General features: G+C 42.4%; 1 protein-coding gene across 1 annotated transcript in view; it reads right to left on the bottom strand.

Annotated features, from left to right (window-relative positions):
- The window catches only part of MOSMO (modulator of smoothened), a 48,536-nt gene extending 33,724 nt beyond the window's left edge, over positions 1–14,812 (bottom strand). The window contains exon 1 of the mRNA XM_083711898.1: positions 14,469–14,812. Coding sequence (XP_083568024.1) covers positions 14,469–14,574 — 106 coding nt within the window. The 5' untranslated portion in view covers positions 14,575–14,812. The remainder of the gene's footprint in view (positions 1–14,468) is intronic.
- Positions 14,813–14,854: the final 42 nt, after the last annotated feature.

Raw genomic sequence — 14,854 nt, 5'->3', positions numbered from 1 at the left:
AGAAGTCAGAATTATGTGCAACTTTTGCCTCAAAGCACTGAAGCTCAGTTGGCCAGTTAGTGCAACCCACAGAAGAAGAAAAGAACTACATCTAGCTGCTTTTGTTACAGGCCTGTCAAAGGGAAAGAAATTAAAAAGGGAGGAAAACTTGAACAGTTCCTCTGCTACCTATTTTAAAGAAGAAAAGTAGGCCAAGTTGAAAAGTGTGACCCACAGTTCTTCCAAACTCTGGCAGAAATGCAAGTCAATGTTTTATATAATCCTATTCATGTGCAAGTACTGACTGCAAGGGAAACTGCTTTTAATAAGCCAGGAGTCATTAACAGATCACATTTTTCCAATGAGGTTTACTTGGCAATTGGATGAAGTGTGGCTTCTTTTAAGCTAATTACGTAGTAACAACAAACAACTCGTATAGGTTTACGCCACCTTTTTTATATTCTGGGGAACAAATGCATAGACTGGGAAACAAAGCAAGAGAGAGAAAGAAACAGGTCTATGTCTTGATCACTAAAATTCCCCTCCAAGTCCTTTTCGTTCCTAAACATTCCAAGTCCTTTCGTTCACTCATCAGGTTGATGCTCATCAATTCTGCATCAGACTACATATGATTTGCAGAGAAATCTGAAAGTCGCTGCCCAGTGGTAAACAGTCTACTGCAACTTGGTGGCTTAGACAAGAATAATAATTTTAAAAATCATCTTTCTTGGAAGCAATCTTTCCAATCGCTTCAATCTGGTGCAATTATTAGGTTTACATTGTGATCGGCTGTGTTGACCCCTCAACAAGGAATTGACAATGGTACTTTCTGTTGTTGTTTTTTATAATATTTTTTATTGAGTTTGTAAAATACAGAAAAAAGAATAAAGAACATATTATAAGAGTAAAGTAGAAAGGTTACAAATTTTCTTGTTCTTTTTTCCAAATCTACTGGACTTCCCCACATCCTCCCAACCCTTTCTTTAGTTTAACCTTACTGAAGCTAGAGTTTCCTAAAAGGTGCATTTTTTAACATTCATACAGCTTATAGTGTTTTTCCAGATAGTCCTTAAATTTTTTCCAGTCCTCCTCGATTGTTTCTTCTCCCAAGTCTCGGATTCTGCCAGTCATTTCGGCCAGTTCCATATAGTCCATCAACTGCGTGTGCCATTCCTCCAGTGTGGGTAAATCTTGTGTCTTCCAATGCTTTGCAATCAGGATCCTTGCTGCTGTAGTGGCGTACATAAAAAAAGTTCTGTCCTTCTTAAGCACTCTCTGGTCCACCATGCCCAGGAGGAAGGCCTCTGGTTTCTTAGGTAAGGTAAATCTAAGTACCTTTTTTAGTTCATTATGAATCATCTCCCAAAAGGCCTTCACTTTCGGGCAGGTCCACCAGAGGTGAAAGAATGTCCCTTCCGCCTCTTTACATTTCCAACATTTATTATCAGACAGGTGATATATCTTAGCAAGCTTGACTGGGGTCATGTACCACCGGTATATCATTTTCATAATGTTTTCCTTCAAGGCACTACATGCCGTAAATTTCATTCCGGTGTTCCATAACCTTTCCCAGTCTTCAAACATAATGTTATGCCCCAAATCCTGCGCCCACTTTATCATGGCGGATTTGACTGTCTCATCCTGAGTATTCCATTTAAGCAGCAGGTTATACATTCTCGAAAGTAGTTTACTTTTTGGTTCTAACAGTTCTGTCTCTAGTTTCGATTTTTCCACCTGGAATCCAACCTTCTTGTCTACTTTAAAAACTTCTTGAATTTGTGCATAATGCAACCAATCTCGCACCTTGTTTTTTAATTTTTCCAAGCTCTGCAACCTCCAATTGTCTCCAATCTTTTCAATTATTTCCCCATATTTAGGCCAATTGGCCTCCATGTTAGGTCGACAATGGTACTTTCTGGACACCTTCCAGTAAGAAGAAGAGTGACCACTAGGGTTGGGAGAGGGGAAGAACCGCACAGTGAGTCACGTACAATGCCCATGGCCTAGGGCCAAACTAGGCATTAATTGCATGGATGAAATTAATACACAAGCTTTAATTTTATGAAAATTGCAGTCCCTGGAAAAACTGAGCATGCTTGGGTGGGTGTGTGTGGGTGTGTGTGTGTGAAACAGAAGCTGACCTCTCCCTCTCCTTCTTGCCACAGACCTGACAAAAATCATCTCTCTGAAGCTACTACATACATTTCAAGGGAAACCTCTGAGGACATAAACTGGAAGCTTCTCTTGAAATGCAAACAGTCGCTCCAAGGAGATGGGTATTTTGCCCAGATCCCTAGAGTCACAAGGCTACTCAGACTTCCTCTTGGCTGCTATTTACATTTCAAGATACAGTAGTATGTTCATGAGTTTGGTCCTTAATATAGATGCAAAATCAATTCCCTATCAACAAGGGGGTGGGGTATAACTGAACTACACCTTAACCCTATCACTGGCAGTACGGTATAGGGTAGGTGGGTGGGTGGGATTATGCACCTTCAGATTCCTAGGTGCTACAGTGGTGCCTCGCAAGATGAAATTAATCCGTTCCGCGAGTCTCTTCGTCTTGCGGTTTTTTCGTCTTGCGAAGCATGGCTATTAGCGGCTTAGTGGCTATTAACGGCTTAGCGGCTTTAAGAAAAAGGAAACAAACTCGCAAGAACTCGCAAGACGTTTCGTCTTGCAAAGCAAGCCCATAGGGAAAATCGTCTAGCGAAGCGACGCAAAAACCGAAAAACCTTTTTGTCTTGCACGTTTTTCATTTTGCGAGGCATTCGTCTTGCGGGGCACCACTGTAGTCTCAAATTTTTAATCCACTGGACAACCAGACACCTCTGCAGACCTGGCAATATGGAGGAGAAGGCAGTTAAAACCCACAATTAGATCTTGTTTCCAGGCTTAGAAACACCGACGTTCCATTTGATTTATCAAATATTATGAGTGAGCATATGGGATTAGGAGATGGCCACCCTATTTAAAAAGGGGGGGACCATTCATACCCAATGGGAAGGACTGAATCCATACTAAAGCAATAAAATCTCTCAACAGTATTGCAATAAAATCAGTCTGCAATTTTCTGCATTTATGAGAATCAGCCAACGCCAAAGGCTACATATGATTTGCTTTCCTTTATTCCAATACTTTTGATGTATGTAATGATGACAGAAAAAGGAGAGAAACAGGACTTAAATTGCTACTTTTCAGGCACTTTATTTATTATATGAAAATTGCCTAAATGTTTCAACTATGCATCCTCCTCGGAGACACCGAAACAATATTTTATTTTATTTTAGTGGGCATTAAAATGCAAGCACCATGCTGGAACATTTTATTACTAAATCTGGGTGCCTCCCCCACCCCACCAGCTGAAGATGCTCTCAATCAAAAGTTAAAATCTATTATTGTATGAACAGCTTTTTAAAACAGGAGAATATACAAATTAAACCTTCCATCTCAAAATGAAAAAGAGGAACTCGGTCACCTCCTATAGAGGTTTGGCAAAATCTATGACCTCAGAAGACATGTCCTGCAGCCGGTACACCAAGAAATTAAGTTTTATTTTGTGCTTTCAATACAAATTAAAGGGCAATTCCATTATCTTCCTTACATCTCCAGGCCTTCTATGTATATGCCCTCATCAAAGAGAACTCAGGAAAAATACAAACCATTTTACTTACGACAATGTAATACCCAGAAAATTTTACATTTCTTCAGCTCAAAGAAGAGCTACAAAGCAAACACCACTGAAGAAGGTTTTGTGCACTATATAAAGCACATCAGGGTGAGCTGTGTTATAGACTTTGCAGATCATGCCAGCAAATAAGAGTTCTGAGAGCCTTCACTGTAATGCCACTCACCAGTATATGTTACCAGCGCATTACATAACATTTTGAAGTGTGTAACGATAAATGCTTAATTTCAAAGGCATATTAGTTTAGAAGAACCAAGCAAAATTAAGTTTTTATGCCAAATATTAACCTTAACCTGATTATCAGGCAACAGCTATATTAAATGTTTTATTCAGCTGCTCTTGTTTCGGATGGAGGAACCAATATCATCAACTTAATGTCTTCTCTTTATTACTCCTATTTAATTGGCAATACCACGTAAATGTGGAAGACAGATTTCATTAGAGCCATGTTTCCTCAAGTGTGAGGCAGAAACCATCTAAAGCGTTTAATAAATCTGCTGTGAGGATGTCAACCATGCACTTGGCTGGGGAAAAGATCACACAACTGGACTTCAACTGTTACCTCCTCACTGGCTATAAGAAGCATTTGTCCCAGTCTCTGATCTGCATGAGCTTGAAAAAGCAGTGACTGAACCTTTCTGGATCTGCTGATAACTTTGAAGAGGAAAGGATGAAACTGGTCTCCAGCTGGTGCTCAAATATTGTAGTTTAATTCTGTAAAGATTGCCCAAAGCGTACAGACCAAGGTCTTCCTCAAGGGCAAAGACTCTTCAGGGAAAAGGTGGGATAAAAATATAATAAATGATTGATTTTAATAAACATGATTCCTGGTTTGGGCAAAATGGGAAGCTATTATCTCATTGGCAACATAGGAGGAGTGAATCTGAAGCAAATGCAGCTCATTCATAATAAACCACGACTTACTGTTATTTATTTAATAAAATTTGTATGCTGTTTGATTGCATTAAAGATGTTTACAAAAAGAATAAAAAGATATGTAAAAACAGTTAAGAACAACTATTTCACAAGAATAGACCACGAGGGTCATCCAGTCCAATCCCCTGCAATGCAGGAATGTTTTGCCCAAGGTGGGGCCTGAACCCACATCCCTGAGATTAAGAGTCTCATGCTCTACCAACTGAGCTATCCACAGTTAAAACATTCAAAAATTAAAACCAGCAAAAATCTAAAAACACATTAAAGCACACGTCAACATTCCAGATTTCTGGGTTGTTGTTGTTGTTGTTTAGTCGTTTAGTCATGTCCGACTCTTCGTGACCCCATGGACCAGAGAACGCCAGGCACCTCTGTCCTCCACTGCCTCCCGCAGTTTGGTCAGACTCATGCTGGTAACCTCGAAAACACTATCCAACCATCTCGTCCTCTGTCGCCCCCTTCTCCTTGTGCCCTCAATGTTTCCCAACATCAGGGTCTTTTCCAGGGAGTCTTCTCTGCTCATGAGGTGGCCAAAGTACTGGAGCCTCAGCTTCACGATCTGTCCTTCTGGGTAGGCTTATCTAAACAAAAATATTTTTAGCAGGTGCTAAAAAGTTGCTAAGGGCTTTATATGCTAATAGCGACACACTGAACTTGGACCAGTAGACAACTGAGAAGCAGTACAGATCTTGGAGCACAGGGGTTATGTGCTGACAAGGTCTCACTCCTATCAGCAATCATGCTGCAGGATTCTGCACTAACTGCAGCTTCCAGATCAAGCTCAAGGGGAGCCCCATATAAAGTTCATTGCAGTAATTGACTCTTGAAATAACTAATGCATGATGCGCTGTGGCCAGGCTTTCCCATTTAATGTAGCCAATGCTGAAGCGAATACCACAAATGTAGATTTTTCATTCTGTTCCTTACTACATTCCATTTATAGACTTAAGGATTTTGAGAATATCCCCACTTGTAAATGCCGTAAGTAAGCAAACACAACTGCTGTTTTGCAACTACTTCTGGAGTGCAAATGTGCAAAACACAAGGTGCAATGCTGAGGAAGGGCAATAGCTCAGCCGTACAGCATCTTCTTGTTGAGAATTGCAGGAGTTGCAAGTCTCACTGTCGTTCCAACACTTCTTTGCATGCAAAGTTCAATCCCCAGCATCTCTGGGAAATACTCCCTGTCTGAAGCCCTAGAGCAGGGGTCAGCAAACTTTTTCAGCAGGGGGCTGGTCCACTGTCCCCCAGACCTTGTGGGGGGCCAAACTATATTCTGAAAAGGAAAAAAAGGAACAAATTCCTATGCCCCACAAACAACCCAGAGATGCACTTGAAATAAAAGGACACATTCTACTCATGTAAAAACACGCTGATAACTGGACCGTCCGTGGGCCAGATTTAGAAGACGATTACAGAACTATGCAGAACTGGCAAAAATGACAGAAAGACTAAGAGAAAAAGACAACAGATACTTTGAAAAAGATTGGGAACCATTCATATTATATTTGCAGAAACAAAGAAAGGCAACAGACTTGATGGCAGGATTTAAATAAACATTCACATTATTCGCATCAAAAAATGTTTGGAAGATAGTGAAATAAGATGATGTATTTAATTTTATTTCTATATTTTCAAGGTTTGATGTTATGTTATTAATAACTTTTCCTGTTGAGAGATAGCAAAGCAGGTGAAAACAGAAACAAACCAGAAACACAAGTTGGGGGAAGTCTGGGAGGGGAGGGAGGAAGGAATATACAGCAAATGTTAAGAATTTGAGATGTATGTAATGAACGAAAATGAAAAATGAATACAAATTTTTTTAAAAAGGCAATTGGGCCACATCCGGCCCCCGGGCCTTAGTTTGCCTACCCATGCCCTAGAGATCTGCTACCAGTCAGTGTGGCCAATACTGAGCGAAATGGTCCAATGGTCTAACTCAGAGGAAGGCAACTTTTTAATGTAATAGACCTGTTTTAAATATGCAGCACAGCAACCTATCCCCAGACTGTATTCTTTGATTAATGGCTTGATAAACTACCAACCGTCCATATGGAAAATGCTCTAGGAAAGCTGGAAGATGCCAGTGTGAGTAAACTAGTTTGGCAGTTAAAATACATCATTAAAATTCATAACTTATTACTTTCACAGTATCTCAGCTTACAGGGCTGTTTAAATGAGAAGAGGAGCAAGGTCACTTGCAAAAAAAAAAAAAAAATACATTTCACAGTTGCACAGCCAACTGAAGTTTACTATTTAACAGTAGCTGCACACAAGTCAACACGACGGCATGCCTGAAATATCAATTGCAGCCAATATGGCCATATGTGAAAATATGTATCAGTCTAAGTGGTTGTGAGCATTCCTCATTTTGCTGAGTTACCCGCAGGGATTTAGCATCTAAATTTCACGACAGGTATAACGCAGTTACTTTCTGTGTTGCGCACTGACACTGAACAGATGCTCCCAAGGCAGCTGCTTGACTACTGCTTGAAATATAATTGAAGGCACAGGCATTCATTATGAGATTTCATAAACACACAAGCTTCCCTTCTGATACATTGAAAAGCGGTTTGCTTTGGGGCGGGGACAGGCAATTAGAACTCACAAGTGTTTCCAGTTCCCAGCAATCAAGTTACAGCTTTAAAATGTCAAAACATCTCTTCTGCACAACTTCCCTCTGCCCTAAATATAGGCACCTACAGATGGGGAAGCTGTGGCCCTCCAGATGTTGTTGGAATACAACTTCCCAGTGTTGGAAACTGGGATAGAAAAACTAGGAGGCAAATGGCTTCTGGGACCTGGGTGTGGGGCACCAAAACAGAATGTCTAGTAGCCAACTTGGGGTGGGTGGGTCGACAACACTTTTTATTTATTGTTTTGATAAGCATGAACTAATACGCAATTCACCTAAGTGACACATTGTTAAAATCACACTTTTAGCAGAAACTGTTAATACATGTTTCATTTGGTGTTTACAATAAAAATATTGGTACCATACTTCAGTTTTCAAAACACGCTACTCTTTATTGTTCAGCTCCTTAACATATTGTCTATCCTTAACATACACATTGAAGCTTCAAAGCACATACATTTCAGTAATCCTTGAGTGTCAGCCAGGCACAAAAAATGACACCCAGACTTTTTGAGGTGCTTGCAAATGGAGACTCTTTAGGCACAAAATGCGCCTGGAGCCCTGCTAATTTTGAACCCTGCAACTCCCATTAACTGCCCACTGGCTAGTGTCAATAGAAATTGGAGTCCAACATCTGGGAGGGCCAGAGGTTCCCAATTCTATTATTTATATCATGGTGGTCCATCACAACTTAAGTGAAGCTCAGAGGTAGAGCACATTCTTCGATTTAATTCCTGGTAAGCGTCAAAAGATCTCCAGGAAAAAGTGCTGATTAAGGCACCCCCTTTGCGTTCAGTGGAGCTTAGTTCAAAGATAAATGCACATCAGATTGCAGCCTAAATACTTTCATATAGTTCAGAAATAACAAAGAAACTAGATCTAGCGTTCCATGAGCTATCTTTTCCATAGAGGCAGTTTGCATTATTTAAGCTACTTGTCTCATTCCCTGCAGTTTTGCTGAGCTTCAGAAGCAACATACTTCTTTAAAGTAAGCTGAAAGCCCAGTCAAAAGCAAGGCCTTGCCCATTTTGTTAGTCTGCACTGAGCCAAACTCCCCTCAGATTAAAAGGAAATGTAATCTGATGACGCAGGGAGCATGTCTGAGGACCCCTGTTCATGCTCCAATCTGTGGCCCTTCAGGTGCTTTTGGACTCCTGCCCATCAGCCCCTGCCTGCATTGCCAATTGTCTGGGATTATCTGAGATTGTGGGAGCATCTGGTAGACCACAGACTCCCCATCCTTTGTTTACAGGATCCAAAAAAGCTAAAAGTTTCAATCCACTGTTTTTAATTGCTGTTCTTACTGCGTTTTTTTAATTCAGAGTTTGTGTTGCTTATCTACCCAACTGGGAACCAACTGGTAGGAGAGCCGCATGCAAATACAAATACAATTTGTTAACAGAGTATTAAAACCACACTTTTATGCCCAGACGCAACAGTATTTACCACTGAAACAAAGACACACTTTAAAATATTTACTGTGCCACTTTAGCAGAAACATACCAGATGTCCACTCTGTATCAAAGCAATAGTATGAAGTGTTCTTTTCATACGCTGCGGTGTCTTCTGCTATTAAGACTATTAATTTTCTCTCTATTTAGGACTGAAAGAGGGAAATAGCAAACTAAACCAAAGTTCACCAAAATGCCAACTAAACAGTACAGAGCTTGAGAAAAATCAGTGGAAGCTTAAGATTTGCTAAGGTTACAAAGGATATTTAAAACCTTTGCAACATGTTTTAAAAACACAACAGATCAAGGTTCGTGAAGTGCAGCCAAAGCATCAAATTAATTGATATTTAATGACTAGCAGAGAAGTACAGTACAAATAAGGGAGAATGTTTAACCTGAAAAACTTGCTTTCTTTTACAATGTCTATTGAGCAGACCCTCCTCTGGCTGATGGGGGGGGGGGATAACCCGTGGTGCTCCAAATGCTGTTGGACCACAACTTCCATAAACTGTAATCATTGGTCATGCCAGCAGATGATGGGAGTTGGGATTCCAAGAACATTTAGAGGACCACAGGTTCCTCATCCCTGATCTGACTAACAGCAGCCAGAAGGAGTAGAGAAAGGACTCAGGTGAACATCAGCCTCCCAGGACCATGAACAGATTCTGTTACTCCCAAGAAAAATCAGTTAAAGAACAGGCTAATCTCTTCTTGGGAATTCTCTCTGGGCAGGAGAACAGCAATATTCACAAACAACTTGGACATACTTCTTGGATACATTTCATGGGAACAGTCATTGTGAGGGCCTCACAAACAGGTAGGTGGTTACAGGTAGGTAGCTGTGCTGGTCTGCCGTAGTCAAAACAAAATAAAAATATTCCTTCTAGTAGCACCTTAGAGACCAACTAAGTTTGTTTGTTTTTTAAAAATATTTTATTAAGGGTTTTCTTGTTTTACAGTGTAAGTGTAATGCCTCGTATTTTTCCCCCCATGTAACATTTTTACAAATCCATTTCATTTGTTGAGGCATTAGGGGGAGAAAAAAAAGGGGGCGGAAAAAGAGAGGGGGGTGGAGGGAGGGGAGATGGATGGGGTTGGGGTCGGGTAGCGGTGTTTCTATTATGCTTAATGTATGTAGTTTGGTGTCAGCATGGCATGCTTGTGTTGTTCACTTGTGTTCCTTTGGTGGTGAGAGAGGTTGGGGTTGGCCTAGGATGTGATTGTTTGTTTGTGATTGGCTGTGGTGATCTTTGTTTTCATGTGTGAGTGAAGTGGGTGGGGGCTTTGGATCAGGTTAGCCATATTGATTTGTATGCTGTTGGTGGATTATTGTCATTGTCCTGTTGGGCTGTAAGTTTGTTATTGGTATGAGCTTTTGTGTGTGCATACACGAAAGCTCATACCAATAACAAACTTAGTTGGTCTCTAAGGTGCTACTGGAAATAATTTTTTTTATTCTGTTTCGACATTTGATTGTGTTATTGTGGACCACTTTGAAGAGCCATTAATGGCAGCTGAAAAGGAGTGTACATTTGTTTCATCTAAATAAAGAACAGTGATCTCAGGGAATTCCCCAGATAGAGCCACTTTTCGGGTGCCCTCAATTTTATTGAAGTAGCCAAATTTTAGGTTGCTATGAAATTAAATCATGCTGCTGTTTGCATGCATTCTAACCAATGGCTGAACAGTGCCCAGTGGAAATGTATATGTCAAAAGCAGTGTGCGACCACTGTTACACAGAAACAGAACAAGCTACCTGACTTTTGCAGGCTCCACAAATTTTTTCCCAGCCAGTGATTTATTTATTTGCCAAGAAAAACAATGGCTGGTTATTTAGGACAGTCATGTCAAATAATGCTACAAACGCTACCAAGTTTTTATCTACCGCATTCTTGCGAACAAGCAAAGGAGTAGAAAGCAACTGCTGTTGCCACAGGGAGGCCTCAAAGAAAGCAGAAAAACTATATACTATTGAAATGTGACTAAATGAAAATATTTAAATAAACAATCACATCTACAGCGAAGTCTACTGGCATTAAACTTCAGGAAAAACATGAAGGCCAATAACATTACATTAGCACACAATATAAGAGACATCCTTGATGCATTTTTAAAAATGCAATCCAGCTCCTGCAGAGAGTGAATTATTATGCCTGCGGCCATACATGCTCCAGTCCCCAATGACTGCCTCACTGCTAACCACCTTGGTTTGCAATGCCCATCCTTTAAAGGTAAGGAGACCCAAATCCTTGAATTTACTCTCATAAAGATGGAATGGTCTCTGTGCTTTCACAGCACTTTTGAGGACCGGAAGGTCACTGTGTGTTGCGGTTGGTTTATTTAGGCCCTGATGAAACTGACAAATCGAATGATGAAAATATGAAAATGATAACAGAGATTTGGAGGACAGGGGGCGATGTAACTTGAACAACAAACACAGAATAAGATTGCAACCATCTACTTTAGAGACTCGCTATCTTCTAAAAAATGTGTGAAGCATAGCCCTACACTGAAATTTTGCAGTTCCAAAGCAGAGATCAGAAGAAAACGTAAGCAAAGGGAGGAAAAATAACAGCTATATTGTCCAGATTTACTAAATGGTTGCAGTAGTTCCCAGCTTCTCTCATCTCCATTTCCCAGTGCCTTTTCCCATGGATCAAATATAAGATTCTAAACTGATCAGAGTAAATTTGTTAATCATCCTATACACATTGATCACACGGGCACATACATACAACAATGAGTTGTCGTCCGTCTTTGTCAGAAGGCTACTTCCAGCTTCCAAAGAACACACAATCATTGGAAGGCTTTCCACTTTCCCACAAGCCCAACCCTTAAAAGGAACTGACTAATTGGGGGGGGGGTACTTAACACTTTCATTAGCTGATTGTTTGAATTAAAAAACCTTTTCTCAGCACTTCCCAAGATTCACAAACATCAGCACGCCAAGGAAATAGTGCTACTTGCTATCATAAAACTAAGATTGTACTGTCAGAAATAAGACAAAAGGAGAATAAAATGTCCCTGAGGACTACAGTAAGCCTCTGGTATCAGGTAGACTTAACTGCGTGTCAACGCGGTGAACTCCATGGCATTAATTAAATCTATTCTGGTTGTTGTACCCTCTAGCACTGCAATTTACGTCCTTATTTCAGGAAGTTCACCCACACACAAAAAGGTTAGCATTTACAGTTGCATCAGAAAAACTAAACACCAGCACCAATGAAACCTATGCTGACATCCCAGTATAGCCTCAAGTGGCTGCTACTCATTATCACATTTATTTACAAAGCAAATAGTGATCCAATTCAGATTCATCAAGCTGAAAGGGGGGGGTCAATTCCTTCAGCAATATATCTCACCATAACAATGTATCTGCTTTAGTACAATTAAGAGATGGCAGACTAGCCCTTATTTCTTCAGGGTCAAATATGCAAGTACATGTCCAAAGATGACACAGATGTTGTCTGACCACAGTTGAGATAGTTTTTGGTATCCAACACACACACACACACACACACACACACACACACACAACCTTTATTTCAGGTTCAACTTCTCTTTCTCTAGTAATGCATTTCCCTTGTCTATTCCCCTCTGAGTTTCACTCCCTATCAGGGCAATATAATGCAAAAAAAAAAAAAAGTTTCAAGAACTCTAAGCTCTCCAAACCCAGGTTACTCAAGCCAGAGTACCTCTTTTTAGGTAGCAGTAGTCAATGCAATGCCCTCCATACATTGTTGGGACTACAATTCCAATCATCTCTGGCCATTGGCCACTCTTACTGTGGCAGATGGGAGTTATAGTCCAACAACATTGCCTATCTCTGTGCTTGTGCAGTCTCTGTCCAATTTTCTTCCCACACACCATACTCCAAAAATTTCAGTGCAGCCCAGCTGAACCTCAGGAAAGAACATTTTTCAGGGGATGCATAGTGAAGGAAACTTCTGTTGCCCAAGCAGTTTCCATTCACACAAACTCTGGATCCAAACCACTACTTTCAGCCCTGTTCACACTTGCCACATCTCAAGGAACAGCTTGGACTGACTGCCCTTTATAGATAGAGCAAGAATTGTTCCCCCAACCAGAATTATGCTAGTTTGTAAATTCCCCTGATCCTTCAAAAATAATATCTGTGCAAGTCTACTGTGCCATCATACGCAAGGAGCATACACCAATTTTTGAAGGACTAAATAGCAAGCCTAAACACAATTTATACTCACATAATTCGCCAGTGTCATCTGCCTTTCATCGCTTATCTGATGCGCAGCCCTTCCAAGCTGTTAGGATAATTGTTTTCCTACTTTTCTGTAAATTATCACAGATGCCATGCCAGGATTGCACATTCATTTCTCAAACACATTATGAGGCAGAACCTCCCATTAACAACAAACAGTGGAACATTATATTTATTTTCAGTAAACTCACATTCTACACAATAACTGATTTTCAGCTGCAGCTGAATGCAGTCTAGATGTTGAATAACTGGAGAGGGCTAGTGTCATGATTGACCTATCTTCAGACAGAGTGTGCATCTGAAGAAGTGTGCATGCACACGAAAGCTCATACCAAGAACTAACTTAGTTGGTCTTTAAGGTGCTACTGGAAGGATTTTTTTTTTCAGACAGAGGATTAGACTTGATAACCTCTGGGCCTTGCTAACTGACTTGCAGCCAAAGTCCTCAAAGCCACAAGGATGCAGTAGAAACTTTAACAATGAAATTGCTCCATCCTTCACCCATTCTTATCAAACCCCACTCCATCAGTGGTTTCCCCCAACAGGGTTTATTGCATCTCCTATCCTTCCAAGGAAATGGCTGTGTAGTAAGGGGTGAGGAGTTATTTCTCTGTTCCCAAATACAAGAAGAGCTATGCTGGATCTGGATAAAGGCTCAGCTAGTCCAATATCATTTGCTGCCAGATGCCTCTGGAAACCGCTTCTAAAGTTGCCCCAGTACTTTATATTCTCTGATATACTGCCTCTGGACCTGGAAGTTCTATTTAACCACTGCAGCACCACTGATTCCCTCGACTTCCCAGCTAAAAGCCTCCAATCTCAGATTTTATTTGGTAGTGTTTCATCCCTCCTTACCACGGGGATGATGAAAGGACTTAACAAAATCACCAACAGGCAGGACAGCAAGCATCAATTTTCTACGAAGAATCATCCTAGGCAAAGGTTAGGTTTCTGAGAGCAAGATCTGGCCAGATGGACACCTTCTCCCCCTCCGCCTGCCCCAGTATTTCGCCTCCTGCTCCTCCTCTGCTTCCAAAACACAAACAAGCCAAATGCCCATCGAGTCCAGCACGTAGGTTCCCACCGTGGCCAACTGCTTGGGGAGCTGGGGTCCCCCGCCACGACCCTTGCCCCCAACCCCGAACTGCTCCGGTCCCCAAACACAGGAACAGTGTCGGGTCACGGTGAATGTCTAGATGCCCCGATTTCCACAACAACCGACCTCGTGGGGAGAGCTAGATCCAGCCTCCCCTGCTTCTTCCCAAGGCACTTCGCCGCCCCCCCCCCTTCTTCTTCCAAAACACAAACAGACCACGCAGCACGCAGCACCTCGGTCCCTGCAGCAGCCAGCCGCTTAGGGGCCTTGGGTCCGACCCCACTTAGCCCTCCGGCTCCCTGCAGAGCCGGCCACCCCTCGCCACAGCGGCCGCAGCGTTTGTCCCTCCAGGCTGCCACCCCGCTGCCCCGAGCAGACCCGATCCGATCCCCTCCTGCCCTCCCACCGCCAGCCGTCCTGCCTGGTCCTTCCGTGCTTTGACCCACCCGCGGACTCGCCGGTGTTGATCCAGTCCGGGTTCGCCAGGCTGGCGATAGCGAAGATGTCGGCGGCCAGAAAGAGGCATCCTGAGATGATGGTCAGTTTGTCCATGTCCTCCGGCTCCGGCCTCGGCCCGGCTTCCCAAGAGCGGGGCCCGGGCCGGGGGCTCCTCACAGCCGCGGCTCCATGGCTCGGCTCGCCTTCCGGCTCTGCGCTCCGCAGCAGACGCGCTCGCCGTCACGCCGCCGCCGCCGCCGCCCTCAGGGAGCCGCTGCCACAGGAGCGGGCTCGGGGCCCCCCCGCGTCCCGACTCGGGACGGCGCCGGAAGCAAAACCCGAGCAGCCGCCGCGCAACCCGGAAGCGAAAGCTCACGCCCTCGTCCTCATCTCT

The sequence above is a fragment of the Podarcis gaigeae genome (genome assembly GCF_964106915.1).
Source record: "Podarcis gaigeae genome assembly, chromosome: 14".
NCBI lineage: Eukaryota > Metazoa > Chordata > Lepidosauria > Squamata > Lacertidae > Podarcis > Podarcis gaigeae.
Note: the sequence above shows the minus strand (reverse complement) of the source record. Positions and strands in the feature narration are given on the sequence as shown.